Source organism: Hylobates moloch, unplaced genomic scaffold (genome assembly GCF_009828535.3).
Source record: "Hylobates moloch isolate HMO894 unplaced genomic scaffold, HMol_V3 SCAFFOLD_19, whole genome shotgun sequence".
In the NCBI taxonomy this organism is placed as follows: domain Eukaryota; kingdom Metazoa; phylum Chordata; class Mammalia; order Primates; family Hylobatidae; genus Hylobates; species Hylobates moloch.
This window is the reverse complement of record NW_026652294.1, coordinates 10,392,782-10,417,782: the sequence shown is the minus strand read 5'-3', so window position 1 is coordinate 10,417,782 and position 25,001 is coordinate 10,392,782. Positions and strand designations below refer to the sequence as shown.

The 25,001-nt window shown below is 45.1% G+C and overlaps 1 protein-coding gene across 1 annotated transcript in view; it reads left to right on the top strand.

Annotated features, from left to right (window-relative positions):
* Positions 1-19,339, top strand: part of CHEK2 (checkpoint kinase 2) — a 55,825-nt gene extending 36,486 nt beyond the window's left edge. Inside the window, exons 8-15 of the mRNA XM_032138366.2 lie at positions 3,544-3,605; positions 7,197-7,296; positions 10,116-10,202; positions 11,247-11,410; positions 11,878-11,993; positions 13,001-13,086; positions 17,873-17,953; positions 19,097-19,339. Coding sequence (XP_031994257.1) covers positions 3,544-3,605; positions 7,197-7,296; positions 10,116-10,202; positions 11,247-11,410; positions 11,878-11,993; positions 13,001-13,086; positions 17,873-17,953; positions 19,097-19,186 — 786 coding nt within the window. The 3' untranslated portion in view covers positions 19,187-19,339. The remainder of the gene's footprint in view (positions 1-3,543; positions 3,606-7,196; positions 7,297-10,115; positions 10,203-11,246; positions 11,411-11,877; positions 11,994-13,000; positions 13,087-17,872; positions 17,954-19,096) is intronic.
* The last annotated feature ends 5,662 nt before the right edge of the window (positions 19,340-25,001 follow it).

The following is a 25,001-nucleotide window of genomic DNA, read 5'->3' as shown; positions in this document are numbered from 1 at the left end:
CGGACACTAGAGGAAGTAATTCACACTGGTTCTGACTATCGGACACCTCTTCATGCTCTGTTAGCTCCAGACCCCACCCATTTTCAGATAGGTACTGGCACTGCCCATTATGAAGCCAACCAGAACCAAGCAGTTCCTTTTTTCCTTCTCTCTGTTCCTTTTCTATGTGTGCCTTTTCTTCTTGTTCTCCTTTATTTATTTGTTTATTTATTTATGTATAAGATGGAGTCTCCCTCTGTTGCCCAGGCTGGAGTGCAGTGGCATGATCTCGGCTTGCTGCAACCTCCGCCTCCAGGGTTCCAGTGATTCTGCCTCAGCCTCCTGACTAGCTGGGATTACAGGCACCCGCCACCAGCTCAGCTAATTTTTGTATATTTAGTAGAGATGGGATTTTGCCATGTTGGCCAGGCTGGTCTTGAACTCCTGACCTCAGGTGTTCTGCCTGCCTTGGCCTCCCAAAGTGCTGGGATTACAGGCGTGAGCCACTGCTCCTGGCTTTATTCTCCTCTAAAAGGTACTTTTTACAGCCGTGCATGGTGGCTCATGCCTATAATCCCAGCACTTTGGGAAGCTGAGATGGGAGGATCCCTTGAGCCCAGAAGGTTGAGACTGCAGTGAGCCATGATCACCCCATTGCACTTCAGCCTGGGCAGCAGAGTGAGACCCTGTCTCAAAAACAAAAGCAAAACAAAACAAAAAACACAAAAAACCTGACTATATGACTCGAGTTACCTGTTTATGTTTTCCCCATTCTACCCAGAGGTAATGCCATTACCGTGAATGCTGTGTGTAATGTCCCTTTTCTTTTTCTTTTTTTTTTTTTTTTTTTTTTGTGAGCTGGAGTGTTGCTCTGTTGCCAGGCTGGAGCGCACTGGTGCGATCTCGGCTTACTGCAACCTCTGCCTCCTGGGTTCAGGTGGTTCTCCTGCCTCAGCCTCCCGAGCAGCTGGGACTACAGGTGCGTGCTACCACACTCAGCTAATTCAGCTAATTTTTGTATTTTTAGTAGAGACAGGGTTTCACCATGTTGGCCAGGATGGTCTTGATCTCTTGACCTGGGTGATCCACCCGCCTCGGCCTCCCAAAGGGCTGGGATTACAGGCGTGAGCTACTGTGCCTGGCCTGTTCCTTGCTTATTTTATTTTATTTTATTTTATTTTATTTTTTTGAGACGGAGTTTTGCTCTTGTTGCCCAGGCTGGAGTGCCATGGCGTGATTTTGGCTCACTGCAAACTCCGCCTCCTGGGTTCAAGCGATTCCTAGGTACAAGCAATTCTCCTGTCAGCCTCCCAAGTAGCTCGGATTACTGGCATGCACCACCACGCCCAGCTAATTTTTTTGTATTTAGTAAAGACAGGGTTTCACCATGTTAGTCAGGCTGGTCGCAAACTCCTGACCTCAGGTGATCCACTTGCCTTGGCCTCCTAAAGTGCTGGGATTACAGGTGTATGCCGCCGTGCCCGGCCCCTTGCTTTTTTAAAGCCACATATATGTGTATCCCTAAATAATATAGTTTTACTGCTTGTTTCTGAATCTTATAAAAATGATACAGATTGAGTGTCCCTTATCCAAAATGCCTGGGACCAGAGGTTTTTGGGTCTTGAATCTTTTTGGATTTTGGAATGTTTGCATTGTACTTCCTGGTTGAATATTCCAGATCCAAAAATCTGAAATCCAAAATGCTCCAATGAGTATTTCCTTTGAGTGTTGTGTCAGCTCTCAAAAAGATTTGGGGCTGGGCGCAGTGGCTCACGCCTGTAATCCCAACACTTTAGGAGGCTGAGGCGGGTGGATCACGAGGTCAGGAGTTCAAGACCAGCCCAGCCAAGATGGTGAAACCATGTCTCTACTAAAAATACAAAAATTAGCCGGGCACAGTGGCAGGCGCTCATAATCCCAGCTACTCGGGAGGCTGAGGCAGGAGAATGGCGTGAACCCGGGAGGCAGAGCTTGCAGCGAGCCGAGATCTCGCCACTGCACTCTAGCCTGGGCAACATCGCAAGACTCCGTCTCAAAAAAAAAAAAAAAGATTTGGATTTTGGGAGTATTCAGATTTTGTATTTTTGTGTGTGGGATGTTCAACTTGTATCATACTCTTTGAAGTCTTTTGTGACTTGCCTTTTTCATTCAACATTATGCTTCCAAGACCCATTTATGGTGGGAAAACTGGGCATTCATTCATTGCTATATAACAATTCATTGTGGGAAGGTTCCATTGGAGGATCTTAATCAGAGTGATGAGTGATGAATATGATGAAATACACTTTATGGGAAGATCAATCTGGCAAGTTTTACCACTCTTTTGAATCTAAAACCAAAAAATCTGATGGCTCTTTTCTTTTTAATTCTCATATAACTACAGTCCTCCTCTGTGCTGGGGTGTGTGTCCCTGATGAATACTCACCAAATCTTTCATTTACCCACTGAGCTTAACTGTTTTCTGTCTTTTGTATCGTAAAAACAATAGGTGTGCCCACCGGGCCTGGTGGCTCACCGCTGTAATCCCAACACTTTGGGAGGCTGACGCAGGTGGATCACTTGAGGCCAGGAATTCAATATGAACCTGGCCAACATGGTGAAACCCTCTCTACTAAAAATACAAAAATTAGCTGGGTGTGGTGGTGCATGCCTGTAGTCCCAGCTACTCAGGAGGCTGAGGCAGGAGAATCGCTTGAACCCGGGAGGCAGAGGTTGCAGTGAGCTGAGATCGTGCCACTGCACTTCAGCCTGAGCGACAAAGTGAGACTCTGTCTCAAAAAAAGAAAATGAGACTGTCTCAAAATAAAAAAAAAAGAAAGAAAAATTAAAAAAAAAATAGATGTGCTAAGTATGAAGTCATGTTATTGTGTAGGCATTTTAAAACGTGCAGTATTCTGTTCCTTACCCTCAGTGTTCTCCATGCACCCTGCACTGATCAGTGGTCATGAACTATCAGCCATAGGGGTGTGTGTGTGTGTGTATGTGTGTGTGTGTGTGTGTGTCTGTCTCTCTCTCTCTGTCTCTGTGCCCCCCCACCCAAGTGTGTTTTAGAGTTCTTATAAAATTAGAATTTCCCCCTTCCTTTGAAAAATGGTAGGATCTTGTTCCATGGGGTCCAATTGCCTGGAGGTTCCAGTTGCCCAGAGCTTAAATAACCCTTGTTTGGCAGCATGGCTGGGCTCCTACTTGACTGCTTTTATTCATGCTACTTGTCAGTCTCCCTCAGGGTTCCTTAGGCTGTCCTTGAGTACCTCTGCTCTGGGGCAGTGAGGAAGAAGACTGGGAAGAGACCCAGCCTTCATTCCCAGGTAGCATCCTTGCATATGAAATATGAACTAGTCTCTCACCATCATGGCGGGGTGGAAAATTTCTTGCATGTTCTCACTGAGGAGTTGGCTAGATTCTGTCTGCCTTCTCCCCTGATTGAACTTCCAAGCCTCTGGAGGCAGGGGGCCAGATGCCTGGTCTTGGCCTCCCTGTCCCTCTGGGCAGATGTTCTAAGCTCTTGTGGTTTTCCTCTTGGGAGTTTCTCACTATTTCCCTTTTTTCTCCCCCTCTTCTTAGCCTTGCATCATCAAGATTAAAAACTTTTTTGATGCAGAAGATTATTATATTGTTTTGGAATTGTAAGTAGTAAATTTTTTAAAAATTTCTGTTCCCATTCAAATGCTTATAAAGCCACCAAAGAATCTAATGTAGGCTTGCCTTTCTCATCCTGGGGGACCTCAACGTATGTATGTAGTAGTGGGGCCCACAAAGTGTGTGTATAGGGGGTTAATATCGACCCTAAAAACCCTCCAATGTTTCCAAAGATAGGTGGTATGGGATTCTAGGTCCTGGATCTGTGACCAGGGCTTGAACTCCACTCTGCAGTTGACTAGCTGACCACCCATGGGTGAGTTTACCTCACTTTTCTGAGTCTCATCTTCATAGTGTTAAATGGGGATTATAATGAACCCCCACATGCAGAGTTCTTGTATGAATTAAATGCTCTGAGGGATGGAAATCCCCCAGCAGAGCACCTGGCACATGTGTGTACTCACCATGGGGCAATATTGTTATAATTGGCTCACCGTAATTGTGAGTTTCCATATCCGTGTATTCAACCAACCTCAGATCGAAAATACTTAGAAAAATAAAATGGATTGTTGTATCAGTACCAAACATGAACAAACACTTTTCTTGTTATTATTTTCTAAACAGTACTGTAGAACCACTATTTACATAACGTTTACATTGTATTAGGTTTTATAAGTAGTTTAGAGATTATTTAAAGTATCCAGGGCTGGGCGCGGTGGCTCACGCCTGTAATCCCAGCACTTTGGGAGGCCAAGGTGGGTGGATCACCTGAGGTCAGGAGTTCGAGACCAGCCTGGCCAACATGATGAAACCCCGTCTCTACTAAAAATATAAAAATTAGCCGAGTGTGGTGGCGCACACCTGTTACTTCAGCTACTCAGGAGGCTGAAGCAGGAGAATAGCTTGAACCCGGGAGGTGGAGGTTGCAGTGAGCTGAGATTGTGCCACTGTACTCCAGCCTGGGCCACAAAGTGAGACTCTGTCTCAAAAAATTAAAAAAAAAAAAAGACTGGGCGCAGTGGCTCACATTTGTAATCCCAGCACTTTGGGAGGCTGAGGCAGGTGCATCACAAGGTCAGGAGATCGAGACCATCCTGGCTAACGCGGTGAAACCCCGTCTCTACTAAAAATACAAAAAATTAGCTGGGCGTGGTCGTGGGCGCCTGTAGTCCCAGCTACTTGGGATACTGAGGCAGAAGAATGGCGTGAACCCGGGAGGTGGAGCTGGCGCGCAGCCGCAGCCCCCCCACAGCTCCACAGCCCGGGTGGCAGAGCGAGAGTCCGTCTAAAAAAAAAAAAAAATAAATAAATAAATAAATAATAGAGAAAGAAAGAAAGTATACAGGATATAGCCTGGGCAATATGGTGAAACCCCATCTGTACGAAAAAAACAAAACAAAACAAAACACACACACACACACACACACACACAGAAAATTAGCCGGGCATGGTGGCACGTGCCTGTAATCCCTGTTATTTAGGAGGCTGAGGTGGGAGGATCACCTGAGCTTGGGAAGTCGAGGCTGTAATGAGCTGAGATTGTGCCACTGCACTCCAGCCTGGACAATGGGAGTGAGACTCTGCCTCAAAAAAAAAAAAAAAAGTATATGGGATGATATACATAGATTATATGCAAATCTTATGCCATTTTATATAAAGGGCTTGAGCATAATGAATTTTGGTATCTGAGAGGGCTCCTGAAACCAATCCCCCATGGATACTGAGGGATGACTCTACTCTGAAATGACTCTACTCTGAAATGTCTACCTGGGTAGGCCTTTCTATGCGGGTCCTTTCAACCCAGGACCAGGTTGCATGGTGGCACCTGAGTATCTTTCAGTGTCTTGGTAGTTTATTTCAGTGGCGATAATGTCTTGCGTTATTTGATGTAATCAGAATAACTTCCTGTCTCATTTCTGGAAGATGCCCGTCTTGATATCTGCTCCTGCATAAATATTAAGTGTTTCTGGGAGCAGCTATTGTGGCAGGCACAGAATGCTTTGCTCCTGGTTGGCAAATCGTATCTATGCAGGGTGATCATTAAGACTGTATAGACAACAGGGTGGGTGTGGTGGCTCACACCTGTAATCCCAGGACTTTGAGAGGCTGAGGTGGGCGGATCCCTTGAGGCCAGGAGTTCAAGACCAGCCTGGCCAACATGGCAAAATCCCGTCTCTACTAAAAATACAAAAATTAGCCAGGCATGGTGGCATGTGCCTGTAGTCCCAGCTCCTTGGGTGGCTGAGGCATGGAGAATCGCTTGAACCTGGGAGGCGGAGGTTGTAGTGAGCCGTGATGGACAGAGCAAGACTGTCTCAAAAAACATAAGAAAAAAGAAAAAAGACTATATGGTAAACAACACCCCTGATCACAGCACTAGGAGAGCCTGGAGCCCTTTGTGGATCTGCTGCTATCAAATAGGAGATTGTTACCTGACTGAATCCAGTTAACACAGTTTAATAAAAGTGATAATACAGGGCCGGGCACGGTGGCTCACGCTTGTAATCCCAGCACTTTGAGAGGCCGAGGCGAGCAGATCACCTGAGGTCAGGAGTTCGAGACCAGCCTGACCAACATGGAGAAACCCCATCTCTACTAAAAATACAAAATTAGCCGGGCATGGTGGTGAATGCCTGTAATCCCAGCTACCTGGGAGGCTGAGGCAGGAGAATCCCTTGAACCTGGGAGGTGGAGGTTGCAGTGAGCCAAGATTGCACCATTGCACTCCAGCCTGGGCAATAAGAGCGAAACTCCATCTCAAAATAAATAAATAAATAAAGGAATAACCTTGCCAAGCACCTGTGCCAGGAGCTTTTCCTACATCAGTCATCTCTTAATTTTTATAACAACCATCAAGGTAGATGGTATCATCCCCATTTTTTAAGTGGTAGAAACAAGCTCAGAGAGGTTAAATAGCTTTCCCAAAGTCCAAAAGCTGGGAAATGGTAGAGGTAGGGTTCAGATCCTGGTTGTCTGTAAATTTCTGTTTGCTCTTCTACATCAGTCTCAGAATCATCTGTGGTGTGTGATAAAAATGCAAACTCCTGACTGGGTGCGGTGACTTATGCCTGTAATCCCAGCACTTTTGGGAGGGCAAAGTGGGCAGATCACTTGAGGCCAGGAATTTGAGACCAACCTGGCCAACATGGCAAAACGTTGTCTCTACTAAAAAAAATACAATAATTAGCCGGGCATGGTGGCGCATACCTGTAATCCCAGCTACTTGGGAGGCTAAGGCATGAGAATCACTTGAACCTGGGAAGCGGAGGTTGCAGTGAGCCAAGATCGCACCACTGCACTCCAGCCTGGGTGACAGAGCGAGGCTCTGTCTGAAAAAAAAAAAAAAAAAAAAAAAGCAACTCCTGGGCCCCACTTCCAAGCTACTGAATCGGATTTTTTAAAGTTCCCCAAGTGCCTCCAATGCCCACTCCTTTCATCTCGTTCCTTAGTTTCCAACTGGGACATCTGATTGTTAATAAGACTTATTACCTTATTAGTTTTAAAAATGGGAGTCAGAAGTGAATAAAAATGTCAAATGTTTGCTTGTCTTAATGAATTTGTTTTGTTTGTTTTATTGTCTTCTGTCCAAGTGCTTTTTCCCCGAGGAATGAACCCCTTGCCTTGCCTTTGTGTTTCAGGATGGAAGGGGGAGAACTGTTTGACAAAGTGGTGGGGAATAAACGCCTGAAAGAAGCTACCTGCAAGCTCTATTTTTACCAGATGCTCTTGGCTGTGCAGGTAAAAGAAGCCCTCAATTCTTTTGACAGCTGACTTTCTTTTAGTTGAATTACTCCCTGAATTAGGCAGAAATTGAGGGACCGTGGATTAAAACTCAGAAGAGAATCTGTGTGTTTGCTGTTCTCTTCTTGGCAAAAATGTCCTACTCCTTTCACTGAGATGAAAAAGCTCTCACTGGCCAGGCGCGGTGGTTCATGCCCATAATCCCAGCACTTTGGGAGGCCAAGCGGGTGGATCACGAGGTCAAGAGATCAAAACCATCCTGACCAACATAGTGAAACCCCATCTCTACTAAAAATACAAAAATTAGCTGGGCGTAGTGTCGCGTGCCTGTAGTCCCAGCTACTCGGGAGGCTGAGGCAGGAGAATCACTTGAACTGGGAGGCGGAGGTTGCAGTGTGCTGAGATCGTGCTACTGTGCTCCAGCCTGGCGACAGAGTGAGACTCCATCTCAAACAAAAACAAAAACAAAAAGCTCTCACTGTGTAGCTTAAGAGAAAGTAAGAAAGGGAATTAAAGAAATAAATAGACCAGGCATAGTGGCTCACGCCTGTAATCCCAGCACTTTGAGAGGTCAAGGCAGGAGGATCACTTGAGCCCAAGAGTTTAAGACCAGCCTGGGCAATATAGTGGGATCCCCATCTCTACAAAAAATAAAAATAGCCAGGCATGGTGGCGGGCACTTATGGTCTTAGCCACTCTGGAGATCTGAGGTGGGAGGATGGCTTGAGCCTGGGAGGTTAAGGCTACAGTGAGCCACTGCACTCCAGCCTAGGCAACAGAATGAGACTCTGTCTTTAAAAAAAGAGATAACATGGCCTTATGTCGCCTATCTTCAGCTTGGAGGTATTTCTGGAGGGGTCTTGATCATTAGTTCATTAGTTCTGTTTGATCCTTGTAGAAGTCTCTTAACTCAGAGTGGGAGCTGGGCAGGTTTGAGGGCAGAGCTGCAAGTTGTGATGATTGTGACAGATGGGTTGGTCCCCCATGGCTCAGAACTAGGTGTTTCCCTTCAGGTGCAGCATCCTGTTCCCTGCAGTGGGCGGGCCGGCAGGGCATGCACATAGCCATTTCTATTCAGTGAGTGTTAGATGAAAGAATAGCTGGTGGCACTTGCTTTGAGGAACATCAGCATTTCCTAGACCAAATGTGGTTGTGGCCATTCCCTTCCACAGTCTCTTCTTGAAAACCCACTCCTCGCAGGAAATGCAGTGATTGGGAGCAATCCTTGTACAGAGTGAGGATCAAGAGAAATTTTTTTGTGATTGATCTACCTAGGTTTTCCCTCCCTGGAGGTTTCACCAGATCCATTTCCCAGTGAAGGTTTTGCAAAAAATTTTTGTTCTAGCCCAGAGGGACATCCAGAGAAGATTGAAGCCCATAAACACAAGCCTTTTACATTTATTTTTATTTTATTTATTTATTTTTTTTGAGACGATGTCTCGCCGTGTCGCCCAGGCTGGAGTGCAATGGCACGATCTCGGCTCACTACAACTTCCACCTCCTGGGTTCAAGTGATTCTCCTGCCTCAGCCTACCCAGTAGCTGGAATTACAGGTGCCTGCCACCACGCCTAGCTAATTTTTTTTTTTTTGTATTTTTAGTGGAGATGGGGTTTCACCATGTTGGCCAGGCTGTTCTGAAACTCCTGACCTCAAATGGTCCACCTGCCTTGAGCTCCCAAAGTGCTGGGATTACAGGCATGAGCCACCGTGCCCGCCCACAAGCCTTTTTTAAAAAAAATTTAATTTTAATTTTTGTGGGCATATAGTAGGTGTACATGTTTATGGGGTACAACGCAAGCCCTTTTTAATGGTAGCTGTCACCTACTCAGTGTATTGCTCCCTTATTGGATTTTATTTATATTGCTCCTTTATTCCATTTATTTATATTGAGTAACCAAGAATATTAACATGAACTGAGTACAGTTTGTGGATATGTGAAAATTTTGTTTCCTAAAAAAATATGGCCAGGCATGGTGGCTGATGCCTGTAATCCCAGCACTTTGGGAGGCTAGGTGGGAAGGTCACTTTAGCCCAAGAGTCCCAGACCAGCTTGGGCAACATTGTGAGATCCCATCTCTACAAAGAAATAAAGAAATTAGCTGGTCGAAGTGGCAAGCGTTGTGTCTATGGTCCTAGCTACTCATGAGGCTGAGGTGGGAGGATCGCTTGAGCTGAGGAGGTTGAAGCTGTAGTGAGCTAAGATGGTGCCACTGCACTTCAGCCTGGGGGACAGAGTGAGACCTTGTTTCAAGAAAAGAAAAGAAAAGAAAAGAAAAGAAATATGGCATAGTATGTTGGTGTTTGTTCATTTTTATATGCTATTTCAGACAATAGAGTTTTCAAAGACAGTCTGCATTGAGGAATAGGTTAACTCACATAAACAGATAATTTACAAATATATATTTGTATAGATTCCCTTTAAAAATATTCTCAGGACTGCAATAACTAAATATATGATTTTGGTGGAATTTTTGTGTTTATTTGGTATGTTCTCAAAACATTTTCTGTTACCCATTTGAATTTTTATTGAAGTTGATACCTTACATTTCTGCCGTGTGAAGAGTGTTTATTATCTTAAAGCGAAATGAAAGGTTAATTGTTCTAAGTTGCTTTTTTCATTTCCCTGCTTTTTAAAGATCTTCTCAAACAAATTTGTAAACTTTACCCCAACAGTTTTCTATGATTTTGGAGAATATGGTTGTGTGTATCACGGCTTACGGTTTCACCCAGCTGTGAGATGTGTGTGTTGATAACTTTGATTCTACTTAAGTATCTACTGCATGAATCTGAGGGTCATGCCTGCCTTTCTGTGTAGTACCTTCATGAAAACGGTATTATACACCGTGACTTAAAGCCAGAGAATGTTTTACTGTCATCTCAAGAAGAGGACTGTCTTATAAAGGTAAGAAATTGGCATTCTGTATGTGGCTATTCCTGTAGATTCTTGTTCAGAAACTTTTAATTCCTCAAATAAAAAGTGGGAGCGTAAAAAGGTTGAGAATCTGACACTGTTACCAATTTTTTAGAGATCAGGTGATACTGCTCTTATCCAGATTCCAATGAGCATTTATTGAGCTCTGTTGTGTACAGGTGACCTTTGTGCTTAGAGAGAGAGGAGGGGTCTAAATGGACGAGTGGGCTAGGCATGGTGGCTCACGCCTGTAATCCCAGCACTTTGGGAGGCCGAGGTGGGCAGATCACCTGAGGTCAGGAGTTTGAGACCAGCCTGGCCAACATGGCAAAACCGCATCTCTACTAAAAATACAAAAATTTAGCTGGGCATGGTGGTGGGTGTCTGTAATCCCAGCTACATGGGAGGCTGAGACACGAGAATCACTTGAACCCGGGAGGCAGATGTTGCAGTGAGCTGAGATTGCACCACTGCACTCCAGCCTGTGCAAAAGAGCGAGACATCATCTCAGAATAGGTGAATGAATGAATGAATGAATGAGTAATCACATGCCCTGCCTTTCCCTGTTTCTCAAGCCTGGCATCACTTTAGAATCTCTTGTTAGGATTTATGACACCCAGGCTTTACCTTAGAAGCTGAGAGTGGCACTCAGGTATAAGCATGTGTTTCCAAGCTCCCCAGGTATTCCATAGCGCAGCCAAGTTTGAGACACTGGGGTCTAAGAACCATGTAGAACTAATTAGAATCCTGAGGTGTCTGTGATAAAGGTAATAAGCTTTTTGTAAGATTACAGAGGACATAGGTTAAGTTGGAAAGCCTGAGTGTTGAGATTCCTAGGCTCAGGAATTTTAATTTAAGCAAAATTAAATGTCTTAACTTGCAAAGACATGAATCTATAGATTCCAGATTAATGGCAGGTGTGAATTGCACAATAGAAACTGATCTAGCCTACGTGTCTTCTTGGACTGGCAGACTATGTTAATCTTTTTATTTTATGACAAGTTCAACATTATTCCCTTTTGTACTGAATTTTAGATTACTGATTTTGGGCACTCCAAGATTTTGGGAGAGACCTCTCTCATGAGAACCTTATGTGGAACCCCCACCTACTTGGCTCCTGAAGTTCTTGTTTCTTTTGGGACTGCTGGGTATAACCGTGCTGTGGACTGCTGGAGTTTAGGAGTTATTCTTTTTATCTGGTAAGAAATATTTTCATTGCTTCACAGACTGGTAGGAGGTGATTAGATGAAGTCACAAATGTGTCTTGCTCTGTTGTCCAGGCTGGAATGCAGTGGCTTGATCTTGGCTAACTGTAGCCTCTGCCTCCTGGGTCAAGTGATCCTCCCACCTCAGCCTCCCGAGTAGCTGGGACTACAGGCGCACACCACCATGCCCAGCTAATTTTTCTATTTTTTGTAGTGATGGGGTTTTGCCATTTTGCCCAGGCTGGTCTCCAACTCCTGGGCTCAAGTGATCCTCCTGCCTCGGCCTCCCAAAGTGCTGGGATTACAAGCATGAGCCATTGTGCCCAGCCTAGCTCACTTTTTGACCATTGATTTAAAGAAAAATCTGACTTTTCATTATGCTGAAAAAGAAATCTTTATATCTGAATGCCACTAAGAATGCCACTTGATTTCTTTTCCTTTCTCTCTCTACCAATGTTAAGCCTTAGTGGATATCCACCTTTCTCTGAGCATAGGACTCAAGTGTCACTGAAGGATCAGATCACCAGTGGAAAATACAACTTCATTCCTGAAGTCTGGGCAGAAGTCTCAGAGAAAGGTATGAATATGAAAGGGTTAAGAATTTGTGGTATGCTAAAATGTGTATGTGCTGTGGTGGGAGTTTCTTCCCAAATTCCATGGTGTTTTGTCCTGTCAATTCTGTTCTTATTTTTTATTGTTAGTTTCACACCATTTGAGAGGCACTGGAAATTATTAAGAGCATGCACTCAGGTCCTGGGTCTGCTACTACTTAGCTGTGTGGCCTTAGGCAAGTTATTTAACCTCTGTCTCCAATTTCTTTCTGCGTAAAGGGACCCTCAATAATCCCTACCTTAAAAGGTTTTTGTGAGGGTTAAGTATAATGTACACAAGTGCCTGGTACCTATTTTAGTGAGCAAAATAAATGCACTTGTAACTTTTTAGTTACAAGATTTCCTTTGAGTAAGCAAGCATGTAAAAACTAGATGTCTTTAGTTACCTTGTATTTTATAATTTATCCTGGCAACTTTAGTTCCCTGAAGAGAAAGTAGAAAATTAAATGTCAAATAACATAACATAGGTGATTGTGTTAAATGTCAGAATATTTAAGGAATAAAAATGTTGTGATATACAGGCCAGCGTGCATTTGTTGCTTGCTGGAGTAGTCAAGTTTTATTTCTGACAAGCCTGCAGTTCCAGGGAGCCTCTCCCTGGCTGAGTAACTCTCACCCATCCATCTGTAGATGTCAGGGAGAGTTTGCTGTGCATCCCAAGTATCTTAGAATTGGGTGGAAGTTTAGATTTAATTAGTTTGACCTTGAGTCTAGCAACAAGAGAGGGAACAGGCAGCGAAGAGGTCATGACTGATGTCCCAGCAGCAGGAGACAGGGAGTGTCGTTATCATTCCTGGTCTTCTCACAGTACTCTGAATACAGAGTGAGGAAGATTAGGGGGCCCTGTCTGCTGACTCCGTGATGATCTCAGACCCTCTCTGCTCTTTCTGGATGGTGGCCTGTTAATTCTGGCATACTATTACTGATAATATATTTATCCTTTTCACTGTGATTTGCCCAATTGTTGCTTTAGCTCTGGACCTTGTCAAGAAGTTGTTGGTAGTGGATCCAAAGGCACGTTTTACGACAGAAGAAGCCTTAAGACACCCGTGGCTTCAGGTGGGTGTGGGACAGTGCCTGCTAGCATAAAATACATGGGAAGCCCTGCTGCCTGAGAGACATGAGACAGAGGACAGAAACATGTTTACTTTGTTGAGTCTGTTTAATCTAATTGTTTTAGATGTATGGGGGGTATCTTGGAGGATGGGTTACAACCTGTTTTTTTTTTGGAGACAGGTTCTCGTTCTGTCACCCTGGCTGGAGTGCAGTGGCGCGATCTCAGCTCGCTGCAACCTCTGCCCCCCCGGGTTCAAGTGATTCTCCTGCCTCAGCCTCCCAAGTAGCTGGGATTAAAGGTGCATGCTACCACGCCCAGCTACTTTTTGTATTTTTTGTAGAGATGGGGTTTCGCCATGTTGGCCAGGCTACAACCTTTTTGATGTTACTCATGGCTGTTGGATGTACAAGCTCACTTTATGTCCTGTTCTGGTTCCACTTGGCTGCCCTGAGTCTCTAGTTTGGCCTGTGTTCATTTGAGGGCTTGTTCTGGCTCTACCCCCAGCCATGTCCACTGCTCTTCATAGGTGGGGTGCATTCCAGCCATCTTCAATCTTAAATCGGGGAAGTGGGGGAGGGGGAGGAGGGCAGCCTCCCTGGGGAGAATCCAGCTATTTCTCAAGCCCAAGTGACTGGGTATAAAGGGTCCCACTGCTTGTTCATTCAGGTGAGTAAATGTGTCCTTAGTGAAGGCTGTCACCTACACCTTTCATCTGTGTTACTGCTGTGCTCCTGCTAGGGGTTGGGGCTGCCATTATTAAATGCTGACCTCATTTGGAACTGCCAAGAGTTGGAAGTACATTGTGGCTTTGCTGGGTTAATCTTTAGTTTTGGAATTAGCTACAGCATTGGGCAGGTTTTTCTGATAGATGTCTGGTCTTCTGTAACGAGCAGTTCCATTCAGCACAGCCATGCCCCTTTCTATTAATTTTCTTTTGGTCTGTGTATTAGTCTGTTCTCAAACTGCTATAAAGAACTGCCCAAGACTGGGTAATTTATAAAGAAAAGAGGTTTAATTGACTCACAGCTCCACATGGCTGGGGAGGCCTCAGGAAACTTACAATCATGGTGGAAGGAGAAGAAGGCATGTCTTAATGGCAGCAGGTGAGAGAGCGTGTGAGGGAAGTGAAGGGCGAAGAGCCTCATATGAAACTGTCAGATCTCGTGAGAACTCACTCACTGTCACGAGAATAGCCTGGGGGAAACTGCCCCCATGAGCCAATCACCTCTCAACAGGTCCCTTTCTCAACATCTGGGGATTACAATTTGAGATGAGATTTGGGTATGGACACAAAGCCAAACTGTATCAATCCATTTTCTGTGGACATGGGGGACAGAACTGGTAGCTTGAGCTAGAGGCTGTTACTTGAGCTAAATGCTGTTTCTCTGGGGATTACTGGTCCAGGAACTCCTTGGGCAATCCAGCCTCAGCCCCGTACTTCTGGGACTCTGGGAAGACTGTCCCCATTCTCTGTTCCAATCCTCTACACCTAACAGTTTTGCTCAGGCCAGCTCAGGTGAAGAACAACAAAAACTTAAAAAAAAAAAAAAAAAAGACAGATATATGTGTTTTGGATGTTACCCTGGAAACTACAGTCTCCCCAGAAGAAATCTGTCAGATGATTTAGCATTTAATAGACCACACAGATTTGAAACAGCGGGACCCTGGAGGAAAGGGGTTTGGAAACAAAGGGTGCCTTTGCATGTGGGGATTTTAATTTTGATGAAAAAGAAACATGCCTTTTGGCTCTTTTCATGTGTCCTAATAGGGAAACTCTTGGGTCTAAATGTAGAGGTACAGGAGCTGTGTTCATCTCTAAGAAAAAAACAGAGCTGGCCAGTTGAGCCTGGGAACAGGGTTTGCATCTGCCTGAAATTTATGAGCAAGCGTAGCCTATTTTTCTTGTACTTCTTTGTCTCAAAGAAAACTTATTAACAACCAAGGAGAAAGTGAAGTTAAACTCTGTTGCAGGGTCTCCCTGGAATACTCTTTTAGCCACCTTTTGTTTTTGCAGTAAAAGGAGGAATGAGCATTGAATGAAGACAAGGATAAAGACTGACCATCTAAAACATCTGTTAGTGATAGTTTGGGTTTCATTTTGGGAAAAGTCAGTGTTTTTGAAAAAACCAAATGGTTTTGTGGGTCTGGCACTGGACTGAGTGTTGGGAATGTGGATTCTGGTCTCTGTTTTGTCATTAACAGAGTGCCCAGTTTTGGGAGCATCCCTTACATCTACTCTCTGCCTCATATTTACTGCCTGAAATAGAGGATTTCTTCTGTTTGCTCTCAAGGGATATTATAATTTAATTTTTATTTTATTTATTGTTGGAGACAAGGTCTTCTTCTGTTGCCTAAACTGGAGTGCACTGGTGCAATTATAGCTCACTGCAGCCTCGACCTTCTGGCCTTAAGGGATCCTCCTGCCTCAGCCTCACAAAGTGCTTGCTTGGATAATAGGCACGAGCCACTGTTCCTGGCTAATTTAATATTTTGGAATAATTGTAGACATCATGAAGAAAATCAATGTTTATTTATTTATTTCCTTTTTTGAGATGGAGTCTTGCTTTTGTCTACCAGGCTGGAGTGCAATGGTGTGATCTCAGCTCACTGCAACCTCCACCTCTGGGTTCAAGTCATTCTCCTGCATCAGCCTCCCAAGTGGCTGGGATTACAGGTGCCTGCCATCCTGCCCAGCTCATTTTTGTATTTTTAGCAGAGATGGGGTTTCACCATGTTGGTCAGACTGGTCTCGAACTCCTGACCTCAGGTGATCCACCCACCTTGGCCTCCCAAAGTGCTGGGATTCCAGGCATGAGCCACTGCGCCTGACCTGATTACTTGTTTTAAATATAGGCCTGATTAGGCTTGTAACCACTCTATTTGGCTTCACTGAAGGGCTGCCAAGAGATGGACTTTTGAGAGCAACGCTGCAAGATAATTGAGATCCTAAGTAAGGCCGTGAGAGGTTGTGGAGTGGAATCCAGATGAGCTTGCTGCTGTCAAATGGCAATGGGGAGCTACACTGAGAAACTCAAAACAGAGTGACCTCAAGTGATCTGCCCTGCCTTGGCCTCCCAAAGTGCTGGGATTACAGGCGTGAGCCACTGTGCCTGGTCCTTCTTTTATTCTTTCTTTCTTCCTCCTTCCTTCCCCCTCCCCTCTCCTGCATTCCTTTTCCCTCCTCTCTTTCGTCCCCCCTCCCCTTTTTCCTTCCTTGCTTCTTTCCTTTCTTCCTTCCCCAGGGTCTTGCTCTCTCACCTAGGCTGGAGTGCAGTGGCATGATCACTGCACCATGACTTTCAGGCTCAAGTGATCCTCCTGCCCCAGCCTCCCAAGTAGCTAAGACTACAGGTGCATGCCACCATGTCTGGCTAATTTAATTTTTTTTTTTTCTTTTTTTTGGAGACAGTCGTACTCTTTTGCCCAGGCTGGAGTGCAGTGGTGTGATCCTGGCTTACTGCAACCTCCGCCTCTCGAGTTCAAGCGATTCTCCTGCCTCAGCCACCTGAGTAGCTGGGATTACAGGTGTGCACTACCACGCCTGGCTAATTTTGTATTTTTAGTAGAGACGGGGTTTCACCATGTTAGCCAGGCTGATCTCAAATTTCCGACCTCAGGTGATTCGCCCGCCTTGGTCTCCCAAAATGCTGGGATTACAGGCGTGAGCCTCCGTGCCTGGCCTAATTTTTAAATTTTTTTGTAGTAACAAAGTCCCACTATATTGCCCAGGCTAGTCTCAAATTCCTGGCCTCAAGCAATTCTCCCACCTTGGCCTCCCAAAGTGCTGGGATTATAGGCATGAGCCACCATGCCCAACCTAGTGTTGTAAAATTTCCATATCCATCAGATTGCCAAATGGTGGAGGACTTTACTCTATCCTCTCCCTTTGCCTACTGTGGTACGCTTGGCTCAGTAGGAGGAGGGGCTGGAGTTGGGTGGGAAAGTACATGAGGCATTGGAATCAGATAACTCTGGGTCTGTATTCTGCACATGCCACCTGTGAGTGGCTGAGCTGGGCTTCTGGCCAGCACTCAAAGGCCACATTCCTAGTTATAGAAGTTCCTTTCACCTTGCTGAAGATGGGGAGAGCTGCACCAGACCACCTCTCAGGGTTTCCTAATGCAAATCCTTGAACCCTGCAGAAGTGAGCATCCAGAGAGGTGGGAGCTACTTGTATACACACTGTCTGTGCCCTCCTCATCTCCCGCACCTGCAGCATGAAACACCTGTAATGCTTTATTCTGTTTATTGTCTCCCTTTCTCATTAGACCTGAGCTCTGGGATACTGTGGGCTTAAGTACTTCTGAAAATTTGTATGGCATCTGCTGGGTGAATTTTCCTAGGGTGCTGGGCTGGTTGTTAGGACAGCCTGGGTGACTGGCCTCATTCATGGCAGGGGCAGCAGATGGAGAGTGGTCCCGGAAGGATTTGAGGAGCTGCACGGAGTCAGGCCCAGCCTCTGGCCTCCTGATTGCCACCTTTCTCAGGATCTGGGATACTAATTCAGAAACTCTTGACTGCTGGAGGCTGTGATTGACCCACTGAGAGCTTTTAGGCATGTGGATGTGAGTCAGCCAGGATTGATGGAGCATTGACTGCTAATTAGACTCCTCTGGGAAGGTAGAGGGGGACAACACATAATACCTTCGCTGTGGGAGCTTCATCAAGGGGATGATTCTTGAACGGACATCTTTTCCTCCCTCTTTCCACAGGGGCATGCTAGCCCTGTCATTCTAGGAGTTTATTATCCTTCAGACACAGCTACTTATGTTTTTAATTCCCTCACAGGATGAAGACATGAAGAGAAAGTTTCAAGATCTTCTGTCTGAGGAAAATGAATCCACAGCTCTAGTCCAGGTTCTAGCCCAGGTATTCATATTCCTGATGATTACTAAATGTAGTCTGGGCTTAAGGAGCTGATAAGCAAAGATGATGAAATTCAAGATTTTCCTGAGTAGCAATTGCTTAACATTGTTTCGGTTATAATATAGTAGAAACTCTGTTTTAACTTGATTCACTCCAGCACCCTTAGATTTAAAAATGCAGGATATGTTTAATATCTAACACATAATAGATAAGCACAGCTAGGGATTGTCATCCAAAAGGTCACCTGCAAGGCAATTTCGAAAGACTCTATTAGAAGCTCAAATATAAATTTGTTGGAAAAATTAAAATTTGGGTCAGTAGTTGATTCCTTGATTACAATTTTATTCTTTAAAGTTCTTTGTGAGTATAAGTTAATTCCAGTCCTGCTTTTTTGTTGTTGTTGTTGTTGAATGGTAGCTGTCCTTTTTCCCACTGTTTCCTCCTCCCCGATTTTTTTTTTTCTTGAGACAGAGTCTTGGTCTGTCACTCAGGCCGGAGTGCAGTGGTGCAATCTCAGCTCACTGCAACCTCTGCCTCCTGGGTTCAAGCAGTTCTCCTGCCTCAGTCTCCCAAGTATCTGGGACTACAAGTGTCCTCCACTGCGCCCAGCTAATTTTTGTATTTTTAGGTGAGATGGGGTTTTGCCATGTTGGTCAGGCTTGTCTCGAACTTTTGACCTGAAGTGATCTGCCCCCGTCGGCCTCCCAAAGTGCTGGGATTAAAGGCGTGAGTCACCGCACCCAGCCTTCCTCCCAATTTTATATATGGGAAAACAACTAAGGCACAAAGGTTGTCTTCCTGCAAAAGACTAAGACTTGGGGCTTCAACTGAGAAGTATTATAGTCCTTTTAAACATGATATTTAGAAGAGGATGATCAAGAGGAAGTTGGTTATGCTACTTGCTTTCAGTATACATCATTCAGAGGTCAGAAGCCATAAGGGAGAGAAATATCTATTAGATAAGCATGTCTGAGTTAGGGGCTGTGGTGAGGACTCAGTTGTCAATGATGACAACCAGTAATTTTTGGTACTAGAATTTCACATCAAATGCCCCCACTTTACTGGAAGTATATTGAGGAACTTTGATAATCTTAAAGGAGCCAGTGATTTTCTTTTGAACATTTCTCCATTTTCCTTTATTTTCAGCCTTCTACTAGTCGAAAGCGGCCCCGTGAAGGGGAACCCGAGGGTGCTGAGACCACAAAGCGCCCGGCTGTGTGTGCTGCTGTGTTGTGAACTCCGTGGTTTGAACATGAAAGAAATGTACCTTTTTTCACTCTGTCATCTTTCTTTTCTTTGAGTCTGTTTTTTATAGTTTGTATTTTAATTATGGGAATAATTGCTTTTTGACAGTCACTGATGTACAATTAAAAACCTAATGGAACTTGGGCTTTGTGCTTCTGCTTGATAATCGGTTCTTTAGTTGAATGGCTTTATTATTTATTTATTTGAGACGGAGTCTCACTCTGTTGTCCAGCCTGAAGTGCAGTGGTGTAAGCTTGGCTCGCTGCAATCTCTGCTTCCCAGGTTCAAGTGATTCTCATGCCTCAGCCTCCCAAGTAGCTGGGATTACAGGTATGCGCCACCATGCCCAGCTAATTTTTATATTTTTTGTAGAAACAGGGTTTTGCCATGTTGGCCAGCCTGGTCTTGAACTTCTGACCTCAGGTGATCCACCTGCCTCGGTCTCTTAAAGTGCTGGGATTACACGCGTGAGCCACTGCGCCTAGCCTGAATGGCTTTTTTATATTTAAAGTTGTTGTGTGCCTTTCATCTGGCTATCACTAGGCAGGTTTCCCAGGATGTCACCCTGATCTCAGCCTGTGAGAGCTGAATACAAATTCTAAGGGCCCCTTGGAAAGTTCCAGGGAAAGGAGCATAGCGAGGTTGGGGGTGGAGTTTGTAGAGACTGGCTGGCTGGCTGCTGACATCTTCATGAGAACAGCAGGTACCTTGGTGCATAATAACAGGCCAGGTTATATTCTCATCCTCGCCCTCATAAAGATACAGGTCTACAGTCTCTGAAACCTTTGGGCCAGATAATTTGTGAAATTTAATTATCCAATTTTAGGAAGGTGGTAAGGCATATCTACTATGTCTATATGTACCACCCCAGGGGAGTCCTACACATGTGGAGTCCTACCCCAGTGGAGACCAAACATGTTAATATTTCCACAGCAAGTATTCACAGTAAGAGGGATAGAGAAAGATTATAGGTAGCTGCATATTGGTTCATATCAGTCTTTTCTTCCAAATGAGCTGCAATGACTTGTTTTTGAGAGCTGTTTGGGTTTTGGAAGTGGAGATAAGGCATGTGGTTATGTCTTGTTGACCCAATAATGATCAGGGAGGCCCTGTGCAAAGACTTACCCTTGGCTGCTCTTGTCGTCGCAGTGATTCTATGAGTGAGGTCCTCTAGCCACTGTCATGTCACAGGTGAGGAAACCAAAGTTAGAGGAGGAAGGTAACTTTTCTGATGTCACACAGCTGGTAAATGGTAGAGCTGGGACCCAACCCAGGTCTTTTTGATTCTAAAACTAATGTTCCTTATTGTCCACTGAATCTGCTTTTATAACTTTGCTTGGTTGACGCTAGGACACTTTGTAGCTCGCTGGCCACGCCATGAATTGAGTGCCATGGTTCAAAGGCCACTGGCGATTCAGTCAGGGCAGGGTCAAGGGCACACAGCCATTTCCTTAGGAAATGGGGATGGTAGTTGGAAATTTCTATTAAAGGGTATATAAGCATTCTGAGACTTGGCTGGCCTGGTGTAGGGGGTTTGTTGGGAATTTAGGTGGTTTGCGTGTTTAAAGGAATAAGGCTGAGATTGCCAATTAGATGGGTTTTAGCTCATTTGAATATTTAATGTGGAGGCTGTGGTTTCCTGGGACATTTTTCCCACTGTGGAGAGTTAGCCAGCTTTTCTCTGTTTCTTTTTTTTTTTTTTTTTTTTAATTGAGATGAAGTCTCGAGCTTGTCGCCCAGGCTGGACTGCAATGGTGCGATCTCGGCTCACTGCAACCTCCGCCTCCTGGGTTCAAGCGATTCTCCTGACTCAGTCTCCCAAGTAGCTGGGATTACAGGCACCCACTACCATGCCCAGCTAATTTTTGTATTTTTAGTAGAGATGGGGTTTCATCATGTTGGTCAGGCTGGTCTTGAATCCCTGACCTCAGGCAATCCGCCCGCCTCCCTCCCAAAGTGCTGGGATTAGAGGCATGAGCTACCGTGCCCGGCCGCCCTTCTCTGTGTCTAGAGCATTTTGTATTAACTACCTGTCATGATATCTTCCATGGTAGGCTGAATAATGGCCCCTCCAAAGTGTCCTCATCTTAATCCCCAGAATCTGTGACTATGTTCCTTTCCATGACAAAAGGGACTTTGCAGATGTGATTAAGCATCTTGAGATGGGAGCTTATCCTATGTTGCCTGTGGGCCCAGTGTCCCATCACAGTGTTTTTTTTTTTTTTTTTTTTTTTTGAGACGGAGTTTTTTGCTCTTGGTGCCCAGGCTGGAGTGCAATGGCACAATCTCGGCTCACTGCAGCTCCACCTCCCAAGGTTCAAGCGATTCTCCTGCCTCAGCCTCCCGAGTAGCTGGATTACAGGCGCTCGCCACCATGCCCAGCTAATTTTTGTTTTTTCAGTAGAGATGGGGTTTCACCATGTTGGCCAGGCTAGTCTCGAACTCCTGACCTCGTGATCCGTCCACCTTGGCCTCCCAAAGTGCTGGGATTGCAGGCATGAGCCACCACATGCAGCCTACAGTGCTCTTTTAAGAGGGACTCAGCAGTCAGGGGAGATGGCAATGTGATGATGACTGAGTGTCTTAGTCTTTTTTGTATTGCTATGCAATATCTGAGACTGGGTAATTTATAAAGAACAGGTTTATTTCTTACAGTTCTGGAGGCTGGGAAGGTCAAGATCAAGGGGTCTACTTCTGGTGAGGGTCTTCTTGCTGTGTCATCCCATGATGGAAGGCATCAAGAGAGAAAGGGGGCTGAACTCAATCCTTTTGTTAGGAACCCACCCCCATGATAATTAACCCTCTGCTGAGATAATATCATTACTCTATGAATGAGGGCAGATCTTTCATGACCTAATCTCCTCTTAAAGGTCCCACCTCTCAACACTGTTGCATTGGAGATTAAATTTCCAACACATGAACTTTGGGGGACACATTCAAGCCATAGCACTGTGCAGAGATTGGAGTGGTGTGCTTTAAAAATGGAGGAAAGGACTACAATCCAGGGAATATAGGTAACCACTAAAAGCAGAAAAAGGCAAGAAAATGGGCTTTCCCTTCAGAACCTCCTGAAGGAATCAGTCCTTTACAACTTGACTTTAGCCAAGTGAAACTGATTTGAGGCTTCTGACCTATAGAACAATAAGATATTAAGTCTGTGTTGTTGTAAGCCAATCAGTTCGTGGTAATTTGTTACAGCAGCCATAGAAAACTAATTGACTCACCAATGGGAGAAATCAGCTGCTGATTTAAGGCTACCCAGCACCTACTTCCTCTCCTAACCTTACTCTAATTTTATCTTGGAGGAATTCTTTTCCCTATCCCATTAAGTTATGGGAGATGGGGCCAGGCATGGTGGCTTAGCAATCCCAGCACTTTGGGAGGCTGAGGCAGGTGGATCACTTGAGGTCAGGAGTTTGAGACTAGCCTGGCCAACATAGTGAAACCCCATCTCTACTAAAAATACAAAAATTAGCCAGATGTGGTGGTGGGCACCTGTAATCCCAGCTACTCCAGAGGCTGTGGCATGAGAATTCCTTGAACCCAGGAGGCAGAGGTTGCAGTGAGCTGAGATCGCACCCTGCACTCCAGCCTGGGTGACAGAGTGAGAATCCATCTCAAAAAAAAAAAAAAAAGTTATGGGAGAGGATGGTAAAGCTAAGTATCTATTCCCCACCCCCACCACTGCAGAAGCTGAAGGGGTTCCTAGAGGTTTCTTCTGCTGTGGAGCTGTTCCCACTGGCCCCCAGCTAGAGGCGGGTGTAGGACTTTGAAACATGAACAAATGGAGCTGGCATGGCAATGGCGAGAACAATATTGTGCTAATCTGAACTCTGAACTTCCTAACTTTGGCTCTGGGTAAATTACCTTAAATTGCTGAGCCTTTGTTTCCATATTTATAAAATGGGTGCGGTAAGAGTACCAACCTCTTCTATGCTGTTTGGAGGAGGCAGGTCCATAAAGTACCTGGCATGTGGTAAGGGATTCATGAATGTTGGCTTCTATCATTAAGGGTGGGGGAGCCACATAAGTAGCCAGAGGGAGTCATAGAAAGTTCTTGAGCCAGAGAAGTAAGATAATCTTTTCAGCTTTTTGTGCAGCATAGACATAGTAGATATGCCTTACCACCTTCCTAAAATTGGATAATTAAATTTCACAAATTATCTGGCCCAAAGGTTTCAGAGACTGTAGACCTGTATCTTTATGAGGGCGAGGATGAGAATATAACCTGGCCTGTTATTATGCACCAAGGTACCTGCTGTTCTCATGAAGATGTCAGCAGCCAGTCAGCCAGTCTCTACAAACTCCACCCCCAACCTCACTATGCTCCTTTCCCTGGAACTTTCCAAGGGGCCCTTAGAATTTGTATTCACGTCTTTTGACCAAGCAAATTTGGGACGTGCCAGGCCTGGGGTGAATGGTGGGAACCCAGGTAGAGGGATATTTCTCATTGGCTGAATTAACTGTGACTCCGTTTTGCGGAGCAGCCAGGTTGCTTCATGGTGGACCTGCTGCATGCCTACATGATGGTGCCATGGATAGCTCTTGTTTGTGCCAGCCCTGTACCTGATACCTCTTGTGGTAATTGCATCCCTATTTTTCAGAAGGAAGCATCCCTCCTCCCACTTTCTGGTTTTCCCCATGTCCTTCTGGAGGGGATGACCCCAACCGCTTCTTGAAGGGGCTTCATGAAAGCCAGGTCTGCCCAGGCTGGATGTGGTGATTGGCTCAGGCAGGGGCATGTGGCCCAAATGGGTCCAGTGAAAGTCAGTCCTGGGACTTTGGCTGGAACTATTGGGGAACAGCCTCTGCTTTCTTGGGCAGATGTGAGTTAGGAGCTGCTCAGGCCACTATGTGGAAAGAACTGCATGAGAATGAAGTAATCAAAGGGAAGCAAGCACTGAGAGATTAGAGAGACTTATGTTGTATAAGTGCCTGTATCCAGCTATGCCTTAAGTGAGGTACCACCCCAGGCCTTTTCAGTCATGCTATCAGTTTTGTTCCTTTTTTTTGTTTTACTCTTGGTGGAGTTATTTTTTTTTCCTTGTTACTTGAATAAGAAAAATACCAGACTGGAAGGCTGGGTGCGGTGGCTCACGCCTGTAATCCCAGTACTTTGGGAGGCCAAGGCAGGTGGATCACAAGGTCAGGAGTTTGAGATCAGCCTGACCAACATGGTGAAATCCCGTCTCTACTAAAAATACAAAAAAATTAGCCGGGCGTGGTGGTGCGTGCCTTTAATCCCAGCTACTCAGGAGACTGAGGCAGGAGAATCGCTTGCATCTGGGAGGCAGAGGTTGCAGTGAGCCGAGATCGTGCCACTGCACTCCAGCCTGGGTGACAGAGCAAGACTCCATCTCAAAACAAAAACAAAAACAAAAAACCAAAACAAAAAAAAAACCCGACTAGTATATGCAACCATTTACAAATTCCAAGAGACTCTTGAAGATTCTTTTTGTTAGTAGGGAAAACATTCTCTGTTTTTCTGCCAACTTTAGGGTTTTCAGAGAAGTGTGGGGGAAAGAAAGGAAAGCAAAGATGTGGGAAGAAAGAGTCCTTGCAGCCCCAAGTCGGGCGAACTCCTCCCAGCTACTTATACCACAGGGTTTGGGAGCAGAACCCCTTTCATTAAACTTTTAGGAGTCTTGGATGGATAGGGTGGGAATTACACCAGTGAAACTGAGCTTTGTGTGTGCCAAGCATTGGGCCCTGGGATATGCAGTCATGTGTTGTATAATAACATTTTAGTCAATGACAAACCACATGTAAGTCGGTGGTACCATAAGATGATTATGGAGCTGAAAAA